Source organism: Dermacentor andersoni, chromosome 6 (genome assembly GCF_023375885.2).
Source record: "Dermacentor andersoni chromosome 6, qqDerAnde1_hic_scaffold, whole genome shotgun sequence".
Lineage (NCBI taxonomy): Eukaryota > Metazoa > Arthropoda > Arachnida > Ixodida > Ixodidae > Dermacentor > Dermacentor andersoni.
Window position 1 is genome coordinate 40,380,032 of NC_092819.1, and position 24,768 is coordinate 40,404,799.

Sequence of the window (24,768 nt, forward strand, 5' to 3'; positions counted from 1 at the left end):
TAGCGGTGGTCGATACTTCTGTCTTCGATGTGTACGGCTCAAACCCGAGTGTTTCATACGCATGTAAGCAGCTTTTCAGTGCTCTTCCGCACGAATGAACTACTGAGCAATCGATAATTGTGTTTTCCAGAAAGTGCATCGCCTGCACACGCTATCATAGTAGCGCGCGCTACCACGAAAAGAAGACGACATTCCATGAGCCACGCGAGCCAGAAGATGTCTCAACCGAACGTCGACAACTGCCACAGCAGCTTGGCAACTGAGAGAAGCACACAGAGCTTCAGAAAGCCAGAACCGAGCTGCGCCGACGAACCTCCGTTCGGCGACGGTCCCTTCCAGCTTTTGACCTTGCTCAACGTCGTGATCGCGGCAGCGGCTTACGTACTACACTACGAGAGCTTCAGGATGACTGCTGGAGTCATGGACCACTGGTGCCGCCGCCCCGAGGCATTTGCCAACCTCAGCGTGGAGCAGTGGAAAGAGCTGGCCATTCCCGTCGACAAACAGGGCGTGTACAGTCGATGCACCGTGCGCGAACCGCCTTACAGCAGCGTGAACAGCCGCGTCGTTCCCTGCACGTCGTGGGAGTTTGATCTGAGCGAGTACGGGAACAACGCGGTCAGCGAGTGGGTGCTAGTGTGCGACAGAGCGTGGCTCATCTCGCTTGCCAGGCTCGTCTACGCCGCAGCTTGCATCTTCCCCACGCTGGTGGTGTCCAGGCTGGCCGACCGCGTCGGGCGCAAGGTGGTCGTTTTCGTCACCATTCCGGTGGTGCTCATCGCGGGTGTCGCCAGCAGCCTCCCGAACGACTTCCAGTTTTTCGTCGCCGTGCGCGCCGTCGTGTCGGCGGCGACGAGCTGCACAATGGTGCCACTCTTTGCTACCATGTGGGAGGTGTGCCCGCCGCGCAAGACACCCATCTACTGTATCGTATTTATCCTGGTCACCATGGTTATCGGCGACAGCACAGTGTCGACCGCGGAGCAGCTCAAGGCCGGCTGGGCCACGGTTCAGCTAGTCCTCATGGTGCCGACGTTCCTGCTAGTCGGTTTGTACTTCACCGTGGAGGAGTCTCCCAGCTGGCTCGTGGCGACCGGCCGTGTAGGGGAGGCCGAACGGATATCGCAGCGGCTTGCGAAGCTGAACGGCGTGCCCACAAGCCGCTGCCGCGAACTGTTCGCATTGCAGACACGGACGCACATGCGGGATGCAGCCGAGAACCTCAAACAGAGTGACCCCTGCAACGCGCGCCTGAGAAGCCATTCCATTCTGGTTTTCTACATGTGGACGGCGCTGAGCTACGCCCAGGACAGCTATGTCACCAACGACGGCATTCCCGTGAGAGTCCTGGTGAAGGTTATCGTCGCTGTCACGTCCCTGTCTGCGTGCGTCTTGTTTACACGCTGGGTTCATCATTACGGCCCCAAGCGTACCGTCGTCGTCAGCGGGCTCGGCTTAAGCGCCTCCTTGGCCACCCTTACCGCCACGCCCTTGGAAGAAGACACGCTCCTCCTCGACCTGCTGGTTATCGTCATGAAAACGACCGGTTACATCACCTTCTCGAACTTCGGCGTGTTGACCATGCAGCTGTACCCCGTCACTGCCCATTGCACTGCCACGGCCATCGCTCTCATCTCCAACCGTGTGGGCGACACTTTAGCGCAGATGAGCACCGTTCTCATCGGACCCAGGTGGCACTTGGGCAATGGCCTCGCCTTCGCCGCTGTGACATCTGCGCTGTTTGTGATAGCGGGCGAACACCTTCCCGATGAGCCCGGAACTGGAGCTTTCGGCATGCCTGTTCACAAGCGCAGCTCACCCGGCGAAGATTTAAAGCGGATATTTCGAGAAACTCTGAAGCCGCTGGGCAAGAAGCGCGCGAAGCAAGGTGAAAAGATACGCCGAAAGCAATCAACGAACTTACTGAGATACTAACGGCGATATACCGAAATTCACTAGGCGACGATAACTGACGCTCTGGATGCCACCGCATTCTCGCCTTTCTTTATTTTTTTATTTTCGTGACTGCTAGAATTGTCTTGGTCTTTCGCAACGTGATTTATTTTTTCCTTCTAAAGTTTACAATTTTCCTCAGTTGCGCTGGTGTAGGAGCATTGTACAACATTATTTTGTAGCATTGCCCGCATGTGAATCTCTCTCTCCACAGTTAACTTTTCAGTTGGAGCGTTGCGTTCACTTCGAAAAATGATAGTTATGAAAGAAGTTTCAGGCTGGAGGGAAGGGTTATGCGTACGGACAGAGGTCGCGTGTCCGCCTACACACTCCTGTGTGTGATTCGTGAATTATGGGATTGCACTCCAAATTTCGCCGCCGTTGTCATTCTGATGTGACACGGTTTTAACATTAAGCCTTTTGAAGACACTGTCTTCTTTGACAACATTCATTTATGGATCGTGGGATCAGAGTAGCAAATCATTTTAATTTTGTAAACTATGCCGTTTGAGGCCTTCTAGTTTACGTAGGACAACGAAAAAGGCGTCGAAATAAAGCTTCGGATGGGAAAGACGCACAAACTTAGCTTAGAGGTCTGCACGGAGCAGCAATAGATGGGTAATTGGCAGAAAAAGTAAAACGTAGATGATCCCGTTCAAACCGTGTGCGCCTAAAACGAAAACCGTTAGCGTGGTTTTGCTCAACGAAAAATGTGGACCGATTCAAAAGATAGTACTGTAAAGGAATGTGGGCCGATCCTGAAGGTCCTGATCCTGATAAGAGAGAAAATAAAGGTTAACTAAAGGGCTCTACGTAACACTAAGATTGTACTAAAGCAGGGTAAAGTGTTGTAGGTTTAGATGAGGCGAGACGACAGCGGTTGACCTGGAAGGAAGACAAGGTCTTGTGGGAGAGCCTGTCTTACCTCCCGAATAATAGACGCGGAAAGAAATGAAACACAAATCATCTGGTACACTAACGCGCCCCGGAATACCTTGCCTTTATTCGATGTAAACCACTGTTTTACTCGCATTTCCTAGCTACTTTTAACCGTCTTGCACGCTAGGTCTTTCTACAACAACGGAATTATCAGTTAATTGTCGTTTCTGCATTCACAAGTAGGTCCACTTCCACGCATTGGCCATCTAAACAGTTCATGCTGTATTATATGGCCTACGTTCGATGAAGTAGTGATTTCCTGCATGTTGAGCTTGTTATTAAGCCGTCGTAAATTTAAGCAGTTATGACCATCTTGCACAATTTCACGAGCGTGTAGGATTATTCTGATGTTACTAACTATTGGATTTCCTAGGAATATCGTTTTAATCTCTCATACACACAAGCAGGTACAGTAGTAGAGCAGCAGCTTCCATGTTTATTTTATGCGGACGATATTGTGTTGCTAGCTAACAAGCAAAGTGATTTGCAACGTCTGGCTAATTTCTGTGGGCAGGAAGGCAACAATTTAGGTTTTGAAATTTACTGTTAAAAATCAGGTTTTATCATATTCAATGACAACAGTGAACAGACAGTGGCGATACTGGGCCAGGAAATACCTCGGGTAACAGAATATAAATACCTTGGTATATGGATAAACGAAGGGAATATATATATGGAAACAGGAAAAAACAATAACAGTGAGGGGAAGAGATATGGCAGCCATAATGAAGCACAGAGCGCTATGGGGATACAATAGGTACGAAGTGCTCCGGGGTATATGGAAAGGTGTAATGGTTCCAGGACTTACTTTTTGGAAATGCGGTTGCTTGTTTTAAATCAGGGGTACAATCCGAACTCCATGTGAACCAAAGGTCAGTGGGTCGCTTCTCAATGGGCGCTCACGTGAAGACTGCAAGTGAAGCTGTGAAGGGTGATATGGTCTGGACTAGTTTTGAAGTGAGGGAAGCTGGCAGTAAAATTGATGATGAAGAACGACTGAGGAATATGGAAAAAAGTAAATGAGCTGGGAGAGTGTTGAGGTATCTGTAAGGGAAAAGATTGATTCACATTGGAGGAAAAGGACTAGGAAGCTTACCAGCATTTATGCCGCCTGTAGGGTGGGCAACATAGCAACAAGGAACGTCAAGCGGAAAGTCAGAGAGGCCGAAATAATCTCATGGGTAGCGGCAATGGAAAAGGAACCGGCCATGATTAACTACTTAAGAGGAAAAAACGAAATCAGGAAAGAAACAATTTATGATAACTCAAAGGGAAGCTCATTACTTTTCGAAGCGAGATCGGGATGCCTTGGAACACGCACCTATGAAGCGTGTGCTTATTGTGGCAAAGCTAGGGAAACTATGGAGCATGTTTTATTAGAATGTGAAGACGTCTACGCCACGGTCGATTTTGCACCACTGGCCTCCTTGAAATCCTTGGATTCAGCGAGTGTCGTGGAAAAGCGAACATGTCCGTAATGGGGATTATTATAGGGCGATTGGAGGATTGATGGAATAAAAGTAGGGAAACGACAAAAAACGGAGACATACAAAAGCACAGTTCGCAATAAGGGATCACACAGTTTGGTTGTGGGAGTTCGTAGCATTTTTTTATTTTTTATTGTTTAACCTAGGTAGGACACAAGGCAGTATAAAAGCAAGAGCTTGGTGGCGCAACCCACCGCCCCGTTCAAAAGGGGACGCTCGTAACATCCATCCATCCATCCACCCATCCATCCATCCATCCTCCCGATGTGGTTGCAGGCACAGTCACGCTTCCTGAGGCCCTAGGGTTTAGAGATAGCAATAGTCATGTAAATAAATATGCGGTGGCAATTAGCAAAATGCGACTGGAAGATTGGTGGCTCAAAAGCAGACAGGTCTCATAAGGTTAAAAGTGTAGAAAGACGTACTTAAAGAAAATGGCGAATTTGAAGAACTTACAACACCGTTAAACAAAAATAAAAAGCTCAGCATGGTGGCATCTGCCAGCACCCCGTTTTCAGGAGGACGCTCCTACCTTCCATTCATCCATCCATCCTCTATTGCAACAAAAAATGCAGGATCCAAGCTTTTTTTTTTTTTGTCAGAACTCCTACATTTAGGGTACTAGTAATAATATGTTGTCCAATTAGGGACATCCTTGCCACCGAGCCAGCTGTTAGTGGGTATTAGCGGTGGTCGATACTTCTGTCTTCGATATGTACGGCTCTAACCCGAGTGTCTCATACGCATGTAAGCAGCTTTTCAGTGCTCTTCCGCACGAATGAATTACTGAGCAATCGATAATTGTGTTTTCCAGAGAGTGCATGGCCTGCACACGCTATCATAGTAGCGCGCGCTACCACGAAAAAAAGGCGACATTCCATGAACCACGCGAGCCAGAAGACGTCTCAACCGAACGTCGACAACTGGCACAGCAGCTTGGCAACTGAGAGAAGCACACAGAGCTTCAGAAAGCCAGAACCGAGCTGCGCCGACGAACCTCCGTTCGGCGACGGTCCCTCCAGCTTGTGACCCTGCTCAACGTCGTGATCGCGGCAGCGGCTTACGTACTACACTACGAGAGTTTCAGGATGACTGCTGGCGTCATGGACCACTGGTGCCGCCGCCCCGAGGCATTTGCCAACCTCAGCGTGGAGCAGTGGAAAGAGCTGGCCATTCCCGTCGACAAACAGGGCGTGTACAGTCGGTGCACCGTGCGCGAACCGCCTTACAGCAGCGCGAACAGCCGCGTCGTTCCCTGCGCCTCGTGGGAGTTTGATCTGAGCGAGTACGGGAACAACGCGGTCAGCGAGTGGGTGCTCGTGTGCGACAGAGCGTGGCTCATCTCGCTTGCCAGGCTCGTCTACGCCGCAGCTTCCATCTTCCCCACGCCAATCGTGTCCAGGCTGGCGGACCGCGCCGGTCGCAAGGTGGTCGTTTTCATCACCATTCCGGTGGTGCTCATCGCGGGTGTCGCCAGCAGCCTCCCGAACGACTTCCAGTTTTTCGTCGCCGTGCGCGCCGTCGTGTCGGCGGCGACGAGCTGCACGATGGTGCCACTCTTTGCCAGCCTATGGGAGGTGTGCCCGCCGCGCAAGATACCCATCTACTGTATCGTATTTATCCTGATCACCATGGTTATCGGCGACAGCACAGTGTCGACCGCGGAGCAGCTCAAAGCCGGCTGGGCCACGGTTCAGCTAGTCCTCATGGTGCCGACGTTCTTGCTAGTCGGTTTGTACTTCACCGTGGAGGAGTCTCCCAGCTGGCTCGTGGCGACCGGCCGTGTTGGGGAGGCCGAACGGATATCGCAGCGCCTGGCGAAGCTGAACGGAGTGCCCATAAGCCGCTGCCGCGAACTGTTCGCGTTGCAGACACGGACGCACATGCGGGATGCAGCCGAGACCCTCAAACAGAGCGACCCCTGCAACGCGCGCCTGAGAAGCCGTTCCATTCTGGTTTTCTACATGTGGACGGCGCTGAGCTACGCCCAGGACAGCTATGTCACCAATGACGGCATTCCCGTGAGAGTCCTGGTGAAGGTTATCGCCGCTGTCACGTCCCTGTCTGCGTGCGTCTTGTTTACGCGCCTGGTTCATCGTTATAGGGCCCCAAACGTACCGTCGTCGTCAGCGGGCTCGGCTTCAGCGCCTCCTTGGCCGCTCTTACTGCCATGCCCTTGGAAGAAGACACGCTCCTCGTCGAACTGCTGATTATCGTCATGAAAACGACCGGTTACATCACCTTCTCGAACTTCGGCGTGTTGACCGTCCAGCTGTACCCCGTCACTGGCCATTGCACTGCCATGGCCATTGCTCTCATCTCCAGCCCTGTGGGCGACACTTTAGCGCAGATGAGCACCGTTCTCATCGGGTCCAGGTGGCACTTGGGCAATGGTCTCACCTTCGCCGCTGTGACATCTGCGCCCATTTGTGATAGCGGGCGAGCACCTTCCCGACGAGCACCTTCCCGACGAGCCCGCAACTGGTGCTTCCGGCATGCCTGATCACATGCGCAGCACACCCGGCGAAGACTTAAAGCGGATTTTTCGGGAAACTCTGAAGCTACTGCGCAAGGAGCCTGCGAAGCGCGGTGAAAAGAAGACACGCCGAAAGCAATCAACGAACTTACTGAGATACTAACGGCGATATACCGAGATTCACTTGGCGGCGATAACTGACACTCTGGCTGCCGCCGCATTCTCGCCTTTCTTTATCTTTTACTTTAGTGACTGCTATAATTGTCTTGGTTTTCGCAACGTAATTTATATTTTCCTTCTAAACTTTACAATTTTCCTCATTTGTGCTGGTGTAGGAGCATTGTACAACATTATTTTGTAACATTGCCCGCGTGTGAATCTCTCTCTCCACAGTTAACTTTTCATTTAAAGTGTTGCGTTCACTTCGAAAAGTGATAGTCATGAAAAAAGGTTTCAGAATGATTCAGAATTAAAGCTGCAAACAATGGCAGAGAATAATGGCATTTTTGGGAAAACTTCAGAATGGCTTCAGAATAGATAGGCGTTTGGACGATAACTTATTTGTTCTTACTGAGTGTACTGAAATATCAAGAGTTGAAAGCAGACCGTTATGTGTGGCCTTTTTAGACATTACACGAGCATATGACAATGTAGACCGCAGCATTTTGTGGGATATTTTGGAAGGGGAAGACTTAGGTGACGATTTTCTACAGCTGTTGAGAGAGAATTCCCTAGAAAATATCGTTTGCGTTGGATGGGAAGGGATGAGGAGCTAGGAGAAAGTTGATACCAACAAGTGACTGAGGCAGGGGTGCCCTTTATCCTCACTGCTGTTTATGATGTACATGGTGAGGATGGAGAGGGCGCTAGAAGGAAGTAATATCGGGTTTAATCTCTCATACTCACCTTGGGGTAGCGCTGCTCTCTTCAAGGCTGACGGCCCTTCAGGACGCAGGATGCTCAGTATCTCTGCACTGGCTACCGGCACACGTGGGGATCCCGGGCAATGAAGAGGCGGACACTCTGGCAAAAAGCGCCCACCACTCAAGGGCCCCCCTCAGCCCTGCTGTAACGGCCGCAGACTTCTCGAGACACAGGCTGCGCCGGCACATCATCGCCTGCCACCCGGACAAACGGGTATCCCTGGGCCGGCCTCCACGGCCTATTCCACAGCCCGGCCTCCTACGAAGGGATGCCTCGTTGCTGCTCCGACTGCGAGTTGGCTGCTACTGGACGGCAGCCCGCCGGCACCGTCTTGGGAAAGCCACCTCACCAGCCTGTGCCTCCTGTGGTGTACCAGAAACTCTGGAGCACCTCCTGCTGGCCTGCCCTGCTCACCTGCAGCACCACGGTCGACTTCTGCAAGAGTTCCACCGCCTGGGGCTCCCATGTTCACGACAGGAAGATATCCTCTTCCCCTGTCGTAATCAGCTGCCAGCCTTCGTAAGTGTCGTCGAGTACCTCGACTCGTCGGGGCTCCCGGCGAGACTATAGGACATTTCTACAAAGACGGATGGCCTAACGGCCATCCCACCGCCTCGGGCTTCCTGATCGGCCATTACTTCGCTTCCATCTCTACGACCCTCTACCTTTCTCCCTCCTGCCCTCTCTCTCTTTTAACCTCATCCCCTCCACCCTGCTGGCGCTGAGCCGTGCTCCCGCATGGGTTGCAGAAAATAGCGCCAGCCTTTTCTCCTTACCCACAAGAACCACTTCTCTCTCTCATACAAGCAGGGGGGTACCGTAGTAGAGAAGCAGCTCCCAGGTTTATTTTATGCCGACGACATTGTGTTGCTAGCTAACACGCAAAGTCATTTGCAACGTCTGGCCAGAGTCCTTCCATGTTCTGCTGGTCACGAAACTCCGCCGTCACGCTATGGAAGAGGTTCATATGCTGCCCAAAGGTGCCGCGACGCGGCACCACTGTGCCACAGAGGGCATCGTTCGCGTGCCGAAACGCGTGCGCAGTGGGAGGCGAGCTGAGTGATCGGGTGTGTTCTTTTTTTTTCTTTTTCTTTAATACGTCTTTATTTCTGCGTTTAATAGGCCAAGCCTTGCGGCAGAAAAGGGGTGCTCTATGGGGGAGGGTGACCGCTGCTCTCTTCTTCCTCGAGGTGGAGTGGTCCCGAGGTTGGCTCTGCAAAGAGGCGGCCAGGCCCTTCCTTGTCCCTGAAAAAGTTCAAAAAAGCACTCCAAAGCTGGACTGAGTCCTTCAGCCCGATGTGCGATGGCGGGTCGAGCCACTCCTGCAGGGTGCCAGGTCGGTTCCCGCCCAGGGAGCGTAGTGTCCTTTCTCGGACCGTGTCAAAGGCAGAGCAGCTCCACAGAAGATCTTCGGCTGTACCTCTGGTCGGGCATGCCGGGCACTTAGGGCTCGGGTATGAGTGCGGGTTGATGAGGTGTAGCCTTGTTGGTGACAGAAGCTGGCCGGTCTGGGCTCGGCGAAGAAGTACCGTCTCTATCGGGTGTGTTCTGTGCATGCGCTGCGCTATTTTTCGAGTGCTGGGCTGCTTAGTTGAAGTGGCGGGGTGGGACAACGATCCCGAACACGTGTTGCAAGTAACAGCTAAAGAAGTAGAATGGTGGTATCACTAACAAGCAGTTTTTAAAAAATTTGCTGTATTTGTGATGTGGTTGTTTGTGTTCGTTTGAGAGTTGTTTTGCCATGTGTTATGAAATGCTTATGCTTTACACTTTCTTGTTTATAGAAACAATCGATTATGCATTCTGTATTTATTGACATTCGTTTGCTGGTGTTTGTTTCCTGCCCCCCAGTGCATCTCTCTCACGTTTGATGTTATTTCTTTATGCTTATTATATCAGTGTCATGCTTTTAACGAGCTTCTTGCATTGTGAATGGTGAACCATTCGTGACCGGACGCCTCTGTGCTGTCTGTATTTCACTCCGCTTATTTTACACGATAAATAAATGATCATGCTTGTATGTTGTTTCTGCACCAACACGTTTTATTTATTTTCTTAACCGAATTATAAAGTTTTTGTTTTCATTTTTCGACCCTGATAAGAATATCAGGACCGGTGATTGCAGCATTTTAACATATTGTAAATAGTTGCGCATTAAGAACCAAAGTACCTAGTCTCGTCGTTTCTGCGTCGAAACCGCGAGCAGCGTCAAGTGCTGGGCTTACTGACGCTTCTAAACGACTGTTTGCTAAGGCAATTGCCTAATTACAATACAGCTAGTTTCAACTGTGCAGGTCCTAACACTTCACGTTCGCCTTAATCCGTTGCTAAAAGCCGCACCGAATACATTTAGTAGCGAAGTTTGTCTTGCATTAATCCTACCTAAATCTCATTCAGAAATGGCATCGCTTTGCAGAGAAATCTTAAGCGCACGGAACAGCTCAACTTCCTTTTCTTTGTCATTAAGCATCCTACGGTAGCAGCCCTTTGCAATAACAATTTCATTCTTTTGATCTCCTTATAACACACAGCCCACAGACAGAGTCCTTCTCTGCCACAGTTCAACAGAAAGTGAATGGCTGTGCTCGGCGAACAATCTGGCGCTATGCGCAGCGGAGAGTTGGCGCTTACTTAAGGGTAAGCGGGGGTGCAACAGCCCACATGTTTGCATCTGGTGATAAGTGGGACCACTGGCGCTTTGTTACGAATGCGCGGTGTTTAATTTCAGGCAAATATTAAAAAGCGGAGCCCACCGAAGTGTTGAGGCGAACGGCGATGATGAAGAAATCTGGACCGAGACAGCGGACGCATTTCGACGGGGGCGAAATGCAAGACACCCGTTTATATAAATTTAGGTGCATTTTAAAGGACGCCAGGTGGTCAAAATTAATCCTGAGTCCCCCACTACGGCGTGCCTCAAAATCGTATCGCGGTTCTGGCTCTTAAAATCCCAGACTTTTTTTTTTTTTTGTCTGATACCGCCGCAAGCTCCATGTTATGAGCGGCTTTTCTTTTTTTTTTTTTCGTCCCGGGCGCTCATATCATGGCAGAAGTCGCGCTAAGGCAGTAATTTAAGCATACTCAATGTTAAAAATAGTTACGTGAAACTAAAGCGACGGTTGAGGAAGTTGAGAAAGCTAGAATACCGAGGCTGCCCCACAAACAACCACAGCGGTAGCGGCGTTCGCATGCCCTCTCATGCATGGCCGCGCCTCTAGCGGTGTGCGCTGGCTGTATATGAAACTGAGGCGGCAGTTTCGTGACCAGAAAAAAAATGGAAGGACTCTGGTCTGGCTAATATCTGGGCACAGGAAGGCAACCATCTAGGTTTGAAATTTAAAGTTAGAAAATCAAGTGTTATGCTATTCAATGAAAACAGTGAACGGCAGTGGCAATACGGGGCCAGGAAAGACCTCTTGTAACCGAACATAAATACCTTGGTATATGGATAAACGAAAGCAATAGTTAAATGGAAACACAGGAAAAAACAATAACAGTAAAGGGGAAGAGAAATGTAGCCATAATGAAGCACAGAGCCCTATGGGGATACAATAGGTACGAGGTACTCCGGCGTATGTGGAAAGCTGTAACGGTTCCAGGACTTACTTTTCGAAATGCGGTTGTTTGCTTAAAATCAGGGGTACAAACAGTACTCGATGCGAACCATGGGTCAGTGGGACGCCTCGCATTGGGCGCTCACGGGAAGACTACAAATGAAGCTGTGAAGGGTGATATGGTCTGGACTAGTTTTGAAGTGAGGGAAGCTGGCAGTAAAATTGATTATGAAGAACGACTGAGGAATATGGAAAAAAGTGAATGAGCTGGGAGAGTGTTGAGGTATCTGTAAGGGAAATGATTGATTCACAGTGGAGGAAAAGGACTAGGAAGCTTACCAGCATGTATGCCGCCTGTAGGGTGGGCAACACAGCAACAAAGAACGTCAAGCGGAAAGTAGAGAGGCCGAAATAATCTCATGGGTAGCGGCAATGGAAAAGGAACCTGCCATGATTAACTATTTAAGAGGAAAAAACGAAATCAGGAAAGAAACAATTTATGATAACTCAAAGGGAAGCTCATTCCTTTTCGAAGCGAGATCGGTATGCCTTAAAACACGCACTTATAAAGCGAGATTTAAAAAGGAAGAAGAAGCATGTGCTTATTGTGGTAAAGCTAGGGAAACTATGGAGCATGTTTTATTAGAATGTGAAGACCTCTACCCAGCGGTCGATTTAGGCACCACTGGCCTCCTTGAAGCCCTTGGGTTCAGCGAGAGCAGTGGAAAAGTGAACATATCCGCAATAGGGATTAGTAAGAGGCGATTGGAGGATTGATGGAATAAAAGTAGGCAAACGACAAAAACCCGAGACATACAAAAGCAAAGTTCGCAATAGGGAATCAGAAAATTTGATTGTGGGAGTTCATAGGGTTTCTTTTTTCTTTTTTATTGTTTAATCTAGGTAGGATATTAGGCAGTATAATAGCAAGAGCTTGGTGGTGCAACCCTCCGTCCCGTTCAAAAGGGGACGCTCATAACATCCATTCATCCATCCATCCATCCATCCATCCATCCTCCCGTTGTCGATGCGGGCACAGTGACGTTTCCTGATGCCCTAGGGTTTAAAGATAACAAAGATAACAATAGTCATGTAAATAAATATGGGGTGGAAATTAGCAAGAAGCGGTTGGAAGATTGGTGGCTCACAAGCAGAGAGGTGACATAAGGTTATATATATATATATATACAGGTAGACAAAAATAAAAAGCTGGGCATGGTTGCAACTGCCATCACCCCGTTTCCAAGAGGTCGCTCCTACCTTCCATTCATCCATCCATCCTCTATTGCAGCACAAAATGCAATATCCAAGCTTTTTTTGTCAGAACTCCTATTATAAGAGCACTGGTACTACTATGTCATCCAATTAGGGAGATCCTTGCCACCGAGCCAGTCGTTAGTGGGTGTTAGCTGTGCTCGACACTTCTGCTTTCAATATGTACGGCTCAAACCCGAATGTTTCATACGCCAAACGGAGACATTCTTGTTCGACCGGCTCGGGAAAACTTCATTGATAGTGTTGTGTGCGTGAGAGATGCTTTCAAAGCGCTGCCTGATTCACTACAATGGATCTCCTTATTTGATGATTTAGCGTTGTTAAAAAGATTTTAGTACTGTGTTGGCCAAAGTGTGGTCCACACGTTTCATCTTTGTAAACCTTGTTTCAGTACGTCGAATTCGGGAATAAAGAAAAACAAGTATGTAAGCAGCTTTTCAGTGCTCTTCCGCACGAATGAACTACTGAGCAATCGATAATTGTGTTTTCCAGAAAGTGCATGGCCTGCACACGCTATCATAGTAGAGCGCGCTACCACGAAAAGAAGACGACATTCCATGAGCCACGCGAGCCAGAAGACGTCTCAAATTATATTCGTGCAACAATTACTTGACTCTTTGGGCGTGCGCATATGCGATGTACTTCCTATTACCGACAGAGCTGTTGCCACGGATATTCAATTTGATGACATCTTTCCTAATAATGCAAAATTACTTCCACACCGTATTCTCGACGGTATATTACAAGATCACCTGAAATACCTTCAAACAAACGTTGTAATTGCTACAGATGCTTCACAATGTGAAGAAAAGTCAGGTGTAGGAATATTTTCCCCGATTCTCGATTGGACATTTTCTCTTCGGCTGCCAGATTTCATACCGATTTTTTTAGCTGAATTCATGGCCGTGGTGCTGGCATTACGCAAATTAGGACCATCAATTACGTCAGCCGTGATAGTCACTGATTCTTTATCATTGTGCTCATCCCTTACTGCTTCTAGTGATTCTCGCGTGATGAGGACATTTCAATCATTGGTACCTGGTTACTTGAGAAGCGTGCGTTTGATTTGGGTGCCCGGCCATAAAGGACTAATCATTAATGAAATTGCAGACTCTCTAGCCAAGGCATCGATAAGTGGCCCGATTCTTCCTTGCTGCCCTTTGACTGCTTACGTTACTGCAGCTAGATTTCGCAGGAGTATCATTATACAGTCCGTATCAAGCTCCGCAATTACTAACTCTGAGGATTACGGACATCTCCTGCACCCTTGGAACAGAGGTTTTTGCCGAACACGGAAAATTGAAGTGTCCATCACGAAGCTGCGCTGCCGTATACCTGCATTGAACTTCTACCTCCACAGGTCTGGTCTGGTCCCCTCACCATTATGCTCATTCTGTGGCGAAGCGGAGACAATCGACCATTTCTTGTTGTCTTGCAGACGGTTTTCTATTCTAAGAAAACGACTACTCGAAATGCCGCTTCGCTCTATTGGTCTAACTTTATCAGTGCCTGTGATCCTATCTTTTGGAGCCTCCATTGTTGGGTTCAGCCACAGAAATGTTTGCTTGGCGATCCAAAATTACCTAATTGAAACCAATCGTTTTCCATGTTAGATTGATCGTTCTCCCTCCCTACCATAGCTTTCTTTTATTTCTTATCTATTATTAATTATTATTGTAATTATTATTATTATTTTCTTATACCCGGTTTTCATCTGATTATTAATTTTTTTTTTCTCCAGACACAAAACGTTTACTTTTAAGCTCACACGCCCAAATTGTTAACTCCCTTGTTTCATTATTATTTTTAGGCACCTAATTAAACCGCCCGATTCTTGGCCAATCCCCCACAGTGGGTATGTGCCACGGCCACATAGGACAACAACAACAACAACAACGTCTCAACCGAACGTCGACAACTGCCACAGCAGCTTGGCAACTGAGAGAAGCACACAGAGCTTCAGAAAGCCAGAACCAAGCTGCGCCGACGAACCTCCATTCGGCGACGGTCCCTCCAGCTTGTGACCCTGCTCAACGTCGTGATCGCGGCAGCGGCTTACGTACTACACTGCGAGAGCTTCAGGATGACTGCTGGCGTCATGGACCACTGGTGCCGCCGCCCCGAGGCATTTGCCAACCACAGCGTGGAGCAGTGGAAAGAGCTGGCCATTCCCGTCGACAAACAGGGCGTGTACAGTCGATGCACCGTGCGCGAACCGCCTTACAGCAGCGCGAACAGCCGCGTCGTTCCCTGCACGTCGTGGGAGTTTGATCTGAGCGAGTACGGGAACAACGCGGTCAGCGAGTGGGTGCTCGTGTGCGACAGAGCGTGGCTCATCTCGCTTGCCAGGCTCGTCTACGCCGCAGCTTGCATCTTCCCCACTCTGGTGGTGTCCAGGCTGGCCGACCGCGTCGGGCGCAAGGTGGTCGTTTTCGTCACCATTCCGGTGGTGCTCATCGCGGGTGTCGCCAGCAGCCTCCCGAACGACTTCCAGTTTTTCGTCGCCGTGCGCGCCGTCGTGTCGGCGGCGACGAGCTGCACAATGGTGCCACTCTTTGCTACCATGTGGGAGGTGTGCCCGCCGCGCAAGACACCCATCTACTGTATCGTATTTATCCTGGTCACCATGGTTATCGGCGACAGCACAGTGTCGACCGCGGAGCAGCTCAAAGCCGGCTGGGCCACGGTTCAGCTAGTCCTCATGGTGCCGACGTTCCTGCTAGTCGGTTTGTACTTCACCGTGGAGGAGTCTCCCAGCTGGCTCGTGGCGACCGGCCGTGTAGGGGAGGCCGAACGGATATCGCAGCGGCTTGCGAAGCTGAACGGCGTGCCCACAAGCCGCTGCCGCGAACTGTTCGCATTGCAGACACGGACGCACATGCGGGATGCAGCCGAGAACCTCAAACAGAGTGACCCCTGCAACGCGCGCCTGAGAAGCCATTCCATTCTGGTTTTCTACATGTGGACGGCGCTGAGCTACGCCCAGGACAGCTATGTCACCAACGACGGCATTCCCGTGAGAGTCCTGGTGAAGGTTATCGTCGCTGTCACGTCCCTGTCTGCGTGCGTCTTGCTTACACGCTGGGTTCATCATTACGGCCCCAAGCGTACCGTCGTCGTCAGCGGGCTCGGCTTAAGCGCCTCCTTGGCCGCCCTTACCGCCACGCCCTTGGAAGAAGACACGCTCCTCCTCGACCTGCTGATTGTAGTCATGAAAACGACCGGTTACATCACCTTCTCGAACTTCGGCGTGTTGACCATGCAGCTGTACCCCGTCACTGCCCATTGCACTGCCACGGCCATCGCTCTCATCTCCAACCGTGTGGGCGACACTTTAGCGCAGATGAGCACCGTTCTCATCGGACCCAGGTGGCACTTGGGCAATGGCCTCGCCTTCGCCGCTGTGACATCTGCGCTGTTTGTGATAGCGGGCGAGCACCTTCCCGATGAGCCCGGAACTGGAGCTTTCGGCATGCCTGTTCACAAGCGCAGCTCACCCGGCGAAGATTTAAAGCGGATATTTCGAGAAACTCTGAAGCCGCTGGGCAAGAAGCGCGCGAAGCAAGGTGAAAAGATACGCCGAAAGCAATCAACGAACTTACTGAGATACTAACGGCGATATACCGAAATTCACTATAGGCGACGATAACTGACGCTCTGGATGCCACCGCATTCTCGCCTTTCTTTATTTTTTTATTTTCGTGACTGCTAGAATTGTCTTGGTCTTTCGCAACGTGATTAATTTTTTCCTTCTAAAGTTTACAATTTTCCTCAGTTGCGCTGGTGTAGGAGCATTGTACAACATTATTTTGTAGCATTGCCCGCATGTGAATCTCTCTCTCCACAGTTAACTTTTCAGTTGGAGCGTTGCGTTCACTTCGAAAAATGATAGTTATGAAAGAAGTTTCAGGCTGGAGGGAAGGGTTATGCGTACGGACAGAGGTCGCGTGTCCGCCTACACACTCCTGTGTGTGATTCGTGAATTATGGGATTGCACTCCAAATTTCGCCGCCGTTGTCATTCTGATGTGACACGGTTTTAACATTAAGCCTTTTGAAGACACTGTCTTCTTTGACAACATTCATTTATGGCTCGTGGGATCAGAGTAGTAAATCATTTTAATTTTGTAAACTATGCCGTTTGAGGCCTTCTAGTTTACGTAGGACAACGAAAAAGGCGTCGAAATAAAGCTTCGGATGGGAAAGACGCACAAACTTAGCTTAGAGGTCTGCACGGAGCAGCAATAGATGGGTAATTGGCAGAAAAAGTAAAACGTAGATGATCCCGTTCAAACCGTGTGCGCCTAAAACGAAAACCGTTAGCGTGGTTTTGCTCAACGAAAAATGTGGACCGATTCAAAAGATAGTACTGTAAAGGAATGTGGGCCGATCCTGAAGGTCCTGATCCTGATAAGAGAGAAAATAAAGGTTAACTAAAGGGCTCTACGTAACAATAAGATTGTACTAAAGCAGGGTAAAGTGTTGTAGGTTTAGATGAGGCGAGACGACAGCGGTTGACCTGGAAGGAAGACAAGGTCTTGTGGGAGAGCCTGTATTACCTCCCGAATAATAGACGCGGAAAGAAATGAAGCACAAATCGCCTGGTACACTAACGCGCCCCGGAATACCTTGCCTTTATTCGATGTAAACCACTGTTTTACTCGCATTTCCTAGCTACTTTTAACCGTCTTGCACGCTAGGTCTTTCTACAACAATGGAATTATCAGTTAATTGTCGTTTCTGCATTCACAAGTAGGTCCACTTCCACGCATTGGCCATCTAAACAGTTCATGCTGTATTATATGGCCTACGTTCGATGAAGTAGTGATTTCCTGCATGTTGAGCTTGTTATTAAGCAGTCGTAAATTTAAGCAGTTATGACCATCTTGCACAATTTCACGAGCGTGTAGGATTATTCTGATGTTACTAACTATTGGATTTCCTAGGAATATCGTTTTAATCTCTCATACACACAAGCAGGTACAGTAGTAGAGCAGCAGCTTCCGTGTTTATTTTATGCGGACGATATTGTGTTGCTAGCTAACAAGCAAAGTGATTTGCAACGTCTGGCTAATTTCTGTGGACAGGAAGGCAACAATTTAGGTTTTGAAATTTACTGTTAAAAATCAGGTTTTATCATATTCAATGACAACAGTGAACAGACAGTGGCGATACTGGGCCAGGAAATACCTCGGGTAACAGAATATAAATACCTTGGTATATGGATAAACGAAGGGAATATATATATGGAAACAGGAAAAAACAATAACAGTGAGGGGAAGAGATATGGCAGCCATAATGAAGCACAGAGCGCTATGGGGATACAATAGGTACGAAGTGCTCCGGGGTATATGGAAAGGTGTAATGGTTCCAGGACTTACTTTTTGGAAATGCGGTTGCTTGTTTTAAATCAGGGGTACAATCCGAACTCCATGTGAACCAAAGGTCAGTGGGTCGCTTCGCAATGGGCGCTCACGGGAAGACTACAAGTGAAGCTGTGAAGGGTGATATGGTCTGGACTAGTTTTGAAGTGAGGGAAGCTGGCAGTAAAATTGATGATGAAGAACGACTGAGGAATATGGAAAAAAGTAAATGAGCTGGGAGAGTGTTGAGGTATCTGTAAGGGAAAAGATTGATTCACATTGGAGGAAAAGGACTAGGAAGCTTACCAGCATTTATGCCGCCTGTAGGGTGGGCAACATAGCAACAAGGAACGTCAAGCGGAAAGTCAGAGAGGCCGAAATAATCTCATGGGTAGCGGCAATGGAAAAGGAACCGGCCATGATTAACTACTTAAGAGGAAAAAACGAAATCAGGAAAGAAACAATTTATGATAACTCAAAGGGAAGCTCATTACTTTTCGAAGCGAGATCGGGATGCCTTGGAACACGCACCTATGAAGCGTGTGCTTATTGTGGCAAAGCTAGGGAAACTATGGAGCATGTTTTATTAGAATGTGAAGACGTCTATGCCACGGTCGATTTTGCACCACTGGCCTCCTTGAAATCCTTGGATTCAGCGAGTGTCGTGGAAAAGTGAACATGTCCGCAATGGGGATTATTATAGGGCGATTGGAGGATTGATGGAATAAAAGTAGGGAAACGACAAAAAACGGAGACATACAAAAGCACAGTTCGCAATAAGGGATCACAAAGTTTGGTTGTGGGAGTTCGTAGCATTTTTTTTATTTTTTATTGTTTAACCTAGGTAGGACACAAGGCAGTATAAAAGCAAGAGCTTGGTGGCGCAACCCACCGCCCCGTTCAAAAGGGGACGCTCGTAACATCCATCCATCCATCCACCCATCCATCCATCCATCCTCCCGATGTGGTTGCAGGCACAGTCACGCTTCCTGAGGCCCTAGGGTTTAGAGATAGCAATAGTCATGTAAATAAATATGCGGTGGCAATTAGCAAAATGCGACTGGAAGATTGGTGGCTCAAAAGCAGACAGGTATCATAAGGTTAAAAGTGTAGAAAGACGTACTTAAAGAAAATGGCCAATTTGAAGAACTTACAACACCGTTAAACAAAAATAAAAAGCTCAGCATGGTGGCATCTGCCAGCACCCCGTTTTCAGGAGGACGCTCCTACCTTCCATTCATCCATCCATCCTCTATTGCAACAAAAAATGCAGGATCCAAGCTTTTTTTTTTGTCAGAACTCCTACATTTAGGGTACTAGTAATAATATGTTGTCCAATTAGGGACATCCTTGCCACCGAGCCAGCTGTTAGTGGGTATTAGCGGTGGTCGATACTTCTGTCTTCGATATGTACGGCTCTAACCCGAGTGTCTCATACGCATGTAAGCAGCTTTTCAGTGCTCTTCCGCACGAATGAACTACTGAGCAATCGATAATTGTGTTTTCCAGAAAGTGCATGGCCTGCACACGCTATCATAGTAGCGCGCGCTACCACGAAAAGAAGACGACATTCCATGAGCCACGCGAGCCAGAAGATGTCTCAACCGAACGTCGACAACTGCCACAGCAGCTTGGCAACTGAGGGAAGAACACAGAGCTTCAGAAAGCCAGAACCGAGCTGCGCCGACGAACCTCCGTTCGGCGACGGTCCCTTCCAGCTTTTGACCTTGCTCAACGTCGTGATCGCGGCAGCGGCTTACGTACTACACTACGAGAGCTTCAGGATGACTGCTGGAGTCATGGACCACTGGTGCCGCCGCCCCGAGGCATTTGCCAACCTCAGCGTGGAGCAGTGGAAAGAGCTGGCCATTCCCGTCGACAAACAGGGCTTGTACAGTCGGTGCACCGTGCGCGAACCGCCTTACAGCAGCGTGAACAGCCGCGTCGTTCCCTGCACGTCGTGGGAGTTTGATCTGAGCGAGTACGGGAACAACGCGGTCAGCGAGTGGGTGCTAGTGTGCGACAGAGCGTGGCTCATCTCGCTTGCCAGGCTCGTCTACGCCGCAGCTTGCATCTTCCCCACGCCGGTGGTGTCCAGGCTGGCCGACCGCGTCGGACGCAAGGTGGTCGTTTTCGTCACCATTCCGGTGGTGCTCATCGCGGGTGTCGCCAGCAGCCTCCCGAACGACTTCCAGTTTTTCGTCGCCGTGCGCGCCGTTGTGTCGGCGGCGACGAGCTGCACAATGGTGCCACTCTTTGCTACCATGTGGGAGGTGTGCCCGCCGCGCAAGACACCCATCTACTGTATCGTATTTATCCTGGTCACCATGGTTATCGGCGACAGCACAGTGTCGACCGCGGAGCAGCTCAAGGCCGGCTGGGCCACGGTTCAGCTAGTCCTCATGGTGCCGACGTTCCTGCTAGTCGGTTTGTACTTCACCGTGGAGGAGTCTCCCAGCTGGCTCGTGGCGACCGGCCGTGTAGGGGAGGCCGAACGGATATCGCAGCGGCTTGCGAAGCTGAACGCAGTGCCCACAAGCCACTGCCGCGAACAGTTCGCCTTTGCAGACACGGGAGCACGCGCGGGATGCAGTCGAGACCTTTAAACAGAGCGACCCCTGCAACGCGCGCCTGAGAAGCCATTCCATTCTGGTTTTCTACATGTGGACGGCGCTGAGCTACGCCCAGGACAGCTATGTCACCAACGACGGCATTCCCGTGAGAGTCCTGGTGAAGGTTATCGTCGCTGTCACGTCCCTGTCTGCGTGCGTCTTGCTTACACGCTGGGTTCATCATTACGGCCCCAAGCGTACCGTCGTCGTCAGCGGGCTCGGCTTAAGCGCCTCCTTGGCCGCCCTTACCGCCACGCCCTTGGAAGAAGACACGCTCCTCCTCGACCTGCTGAGTGTCGTCATGAAAACGACCGGTTACATCACCTTCTCGAACTTCGGCGTGTTGACCATGCAGCTGTACCCCGTCACTGCCCATTGCACTGCCACGGCCATCGCTCTCATCTCCAACCGTGTGGGCGACACTTTAGCGCAGATGAGCACCGTTCTCATCGGACCCAGGTGGCACTTGGGCAATGGCCTCGCCTTCGCCGCTGTGACATCTGCGCTGTTTGTGATAGCGGGCGAGCACCTTCCCGATGAGCCCGGAACTGGAGCTTTCGGCATGCCTGTTCACAAGCGCAGCTCACCCGGCGAAGATTTAAAGCGGATATTTCGAGAAACTCTGAAGCCGCTGGGCAAGAAGCGCGCGAAGCAAGGTGAAAAGATACGCCGAAAGCAATCAACGAACTTACTGAGATACTAACGGCGATATACCGAAATTCACTAGGCGACGATAACTGACACTCTGGATGCCACCGCATTCTCGCCTTTCTTTATTTTTTTATTTTCGTGACTGCTAGAATTGTCTTGGTCTTTCGCAACGTGATTAATTTTTTCCTTCTAAAGTTTTGCAATTTTCCTCAGTTGCGCTGGTGTAGGAGCATTGTGCAACATTATTTTGTAGCATTGCCCGCATGTGAATCTCTCTCTCCACAGTTAACTTTTCAGTTGGAGCGTTGCGTTCACTTCGAAAAATGATAGTTATGAAAGAAGTTTCAGGCTGGAGGGAAGGGTTATGCGTACGGACAGAGGTCGCGTGTCCGCCTACACACTCCTTTGTGTGATTCGTGAATTATGGGATTGCACTCCAAATTTCGCCGCCGTTGTCATTCTGATGTGACACGGTTTTAACATTAAGCCTTTTGAAGACACTGTCTTCTTTGACAACATTCATTTATGGCTCGTGGGATCAGAGTAGCAAATCATTTTAATTTTGTAAACTATGCCGTTTGAGGCCTTCTAGTTTACGTAGGACAACGAAAAAGGCGTCGAAATAAAGCTTCGGATGGGAAAGACGCACAAACTTAGCTTAGAGGTCTGCACGGAGCAGCAATAGGTGGGTAATTGGCAGAAAAAGTAAAACGTAGATGATCCCGTTCAAACCGTGTGCGCCTAAAACGAAAACCGTTAGCGTGGTTTTGCTCAACGAAAAATGTGGACCGATTCAAAAGGTAGTACTGTAAAGGAATGTGGGCCGATCCTGAAGGTCCTGATCCTGATAAGAGAGAAAATAAAGGTTAACTAAAGGGCTCTACGTAACACTAAGATTGTACTAAAGCAGGGTAAAGTGTTGTAGGTTTAGATGAGGCGAGACGACAGCGGTTGACCTGGAAGGAAGACAAGGTCTTGTGGGAGAGCCTGTCTTACCTCCCGAATAATAGACGCGGAAAGAAATGAAACACAAATCGCCTGGTACACTAACGCGCCCCGGAATACCTTGCCTTTATTCGATGTAAACCACTGTTTTACTCGCATTTCCTAGCTACTTTTAACCGTCTTGCACGCTAGGTCTTTCTACAACAACGGAATTATCAGTTAATTGTCGTTTCTGCATTCACAAGTAGGTCCACTTCCACGCATTGGCCATCTAAACAGTTCATGCTGTATTATATGGCCTACGTTCGATGAAGTAGTGATTTCCTGCATGTTGAGCTTGTTATTAAGCAGTCGTAAATTTAAGCAGTTATGACCATCTTGCACAATTTCACGAGCGTGTAGGATTATTCTGATGTTACTAACTATTGGATTTCCTAGGAATATCGTTTTAATCTCTCATACACACAAGCAGGTACAGTAGTAGAGCAGCAGCTTCCATGTTTATTTTATGCGGACGATATTGTGTTGCTAGCTAACAAGCAAAGTGATTTGCAACGTCTGGCTAATTTCTGTGGACAGGAAGGCAACAATTTAGGTTTTGAAATTTACTGTTAAAAATCAGGTGTATCATATTCAATGACAACAGTGAACAGACAGTGGCGATACTGGGCCAGGAAATACCTCGGGTAACAGAATATAAATACCTTGGTATATGGATAAACGAAGGGAATATATATATGGAAACAGGAAAAAACAATAACAGTGAGGGGAAGAGATATGGCAGCCATAATGAAGCACAGAGCGCTATGGGGATACAATAGGTACGAAGTGCTCCGGGGTATATGGAAAGGTGTAATGGTTCCAGGACTTACTTTTTGGAAATGCGGTTGCTTGTTTTAAATCAGGGGTACAATCCGAACTCCATGTGAACCAAAGGTCAGTGGGTCGCTTCTCAATGGGCGCTCACGTGAAAACTACAAGTGAAGCTGTGAAGGGTGATATGGTCTGGACTAGTTTTGAAGTGAGGGAAGCTGGCAGTAAAATTGATGATGAAGAACGACTGAGGCATATGGAAAAAAGTAAATGAGCTGGGAGAGTGTTGAGGTATCTGTAAGGGAAAAGATTGATTCACATTGGTGGAAAAGGACTAGGAAGCTTACCAGCATTTATGCCGCCTGTAGGGTGGGCAACATAGCAACAAGGAACGTCAAGCGGAAAGTCAGAGAGGCCGAAATAATCTCATGGGTAGCGGCAATGGAAAAGGAACCGGCCATGATTAACTACTTAAGAGGAAAAAACGAAATCAGGAAAGAAACAATTTATGATAACTCAAAGGGAAGCTCATTACTTTTCGAAGCGAGATCGGGATGCCTTGGAACACGCACCTATGAAGCGTGTGCTTATTGTGGCAAAGCTAGGGAAACTATGGAGCATGTTTTATTAGAATGTGAAGACGTCTACGCCACGGTCGATTTTGCACCACTGGCCTCCTTGAAATCCTTGGATTCAGCGAGTGTCGTGGAAAAGTGAACATGTCCGCAATGGGGATTATTATAGGGCGATTGGAGGATTGATGGAATAAAAGTAGGGAAACGACAAAAAACGGAGACATACAAAAGCACAGTTCGCAATAAGGGATCACACAGTTTGGTTGTGGGAGTTCGTAGCATTTTTTTTATTTTTTATTGTTTAACCTAGGTAGGACACAAGGCAGTATAAAAGCAAGAGCTTGGTGGCGCAACCCACCGCCCCGTTCAAAAGGGGACGCTCGTAACATCCATCCATCCATCCACCCATCCATCCATCCATCCTCCCGATGTGGTTGCAGGCACAGTCACGCTTCCTGAGGCCCTAGGGTTTAGAGATAGCAATAGTCATGTAAATAAATATGCGGTGGCAATTAGCAAAATGCGACTGGAAGATTGGTGGCTCAAAAGCAGACAGGTCTCATAAGGTTAAAAGTGTAGAAAGACGTACTTAAAGAAAATGGCGAACTTGAAGAACTTACAACACCGTTAAACAAAAATAAAAAGCTCAGCATGGTGGCATCTGCCAGCACCCCGTTTTCAGGAGGACGCTCCTACCTTCCATTCATCCATCCATCCTCTATTGCAACAAAAAATGCAGGATCCAAGCTTTTTTTTTTGTCAGAACTCCTACATTTAGGGTACTAGTAATAATAAGTTGTCCAATTAGGGACATCCTTGCCACCGAGCCAGCTGTTAGTGGGTATTAGCGGTGGTCGATACTTCTGTCTTCGATATGTACGGCTCTAACCCGAGTGTCTCATACGCATGTAAGCAGCTTTTCAGTGCTCTTCCGCACGAATGAACTACTGAGCAATCGATAATTGTGTTTTCCAGAGAGTGCATGGCCTGCACACGCTATCATAGTAGCGCGCGCTACCACGAAAAAAAGGCGACATTCCATGAGCCACGCGAGCCAAAAGACGTCTCAACCGAACGTCGACAACTGGCACCGCAGCTTGGCAACTGAGAGAAGCACACAGAGCTTCAGAAAGCCAGAACCGAGCTGCGCCGACGGACCTCCGTTCGGCGACGGTCCCTCCAGCTTGTGACCCTGCTCAACG

At 49.0% G+C, this 24,768-nt stretch overlaps 4 protein-coding genes across 4 annotated transcripts; all 4 read left to right on the plus strand.

The window, feature by feature from the left end:
* The first annotated feature begins 195 nt into the window (after positions 1 to 195).
* LOC126522099 (solute carrier family 22 member 7-like) lies at positions 196 to 1,935 on the plus strand. Its single transcript, XM_050170883.3, has one exon. The coding sequence runs from the start codon at positions 196 to 198 to the stop codon at positions 1,933 to 1,935; it is 1,740 nt and encodes a 579-aa protein (XP_050026840.3).
* Positions 1,936 to 5,467: 3,532 nt separating this feature from the next.
* Positions 5,468 to 6,882, plus strand: LOC140219056 (beta-alanine transporter-like). The gene is made up of 2 exons (XM_072288915.1): positions 5,468 to 6,400; positions 6,484 to 6,882. Exons 1-2 carry the CDS (start codon positions 5,468 to 5,470, stop codon positions 6,880 to 6,882), a joined length of 1,332 nt encoding a protein of 443 aa, XP_072145016.1.
* A 7,809-nt stretch (positions 6,883 to 14,691) lies between these two features.
* On the plus strand, positions 14,692 to 16,221 carry LOC126522097 (solute carrier family 22 member 7-like). Its single transcript, XM_050170881.3, has one exon. The coding sequence runs from the start codon at positions 14,692 to 14,694 to the stop codon at positions 16,219 to 16,221; it is 1,530 nt and encodes a 509-aa protein (XP_050026838.3).
* A 3,323-nt stretch (positions 16,222 to 19,544) lies between these two features.
* Positions 19,545 to 20,576, plus strand: LOC140219057 (beta-alanine transporter-like). Its single transcript, XM_072288916.1, has one exon. It carries the CDS (start codon positions 19,545 to 19,547, stop codon positions 20,574 to 20,576), a length of 1,032 nt encoding a protein of 343 aa, XP_072145017.1.
* The last annotated feature ends 4,192 nt before the right edge of the window (positions 20,577 to 24,768 follow it).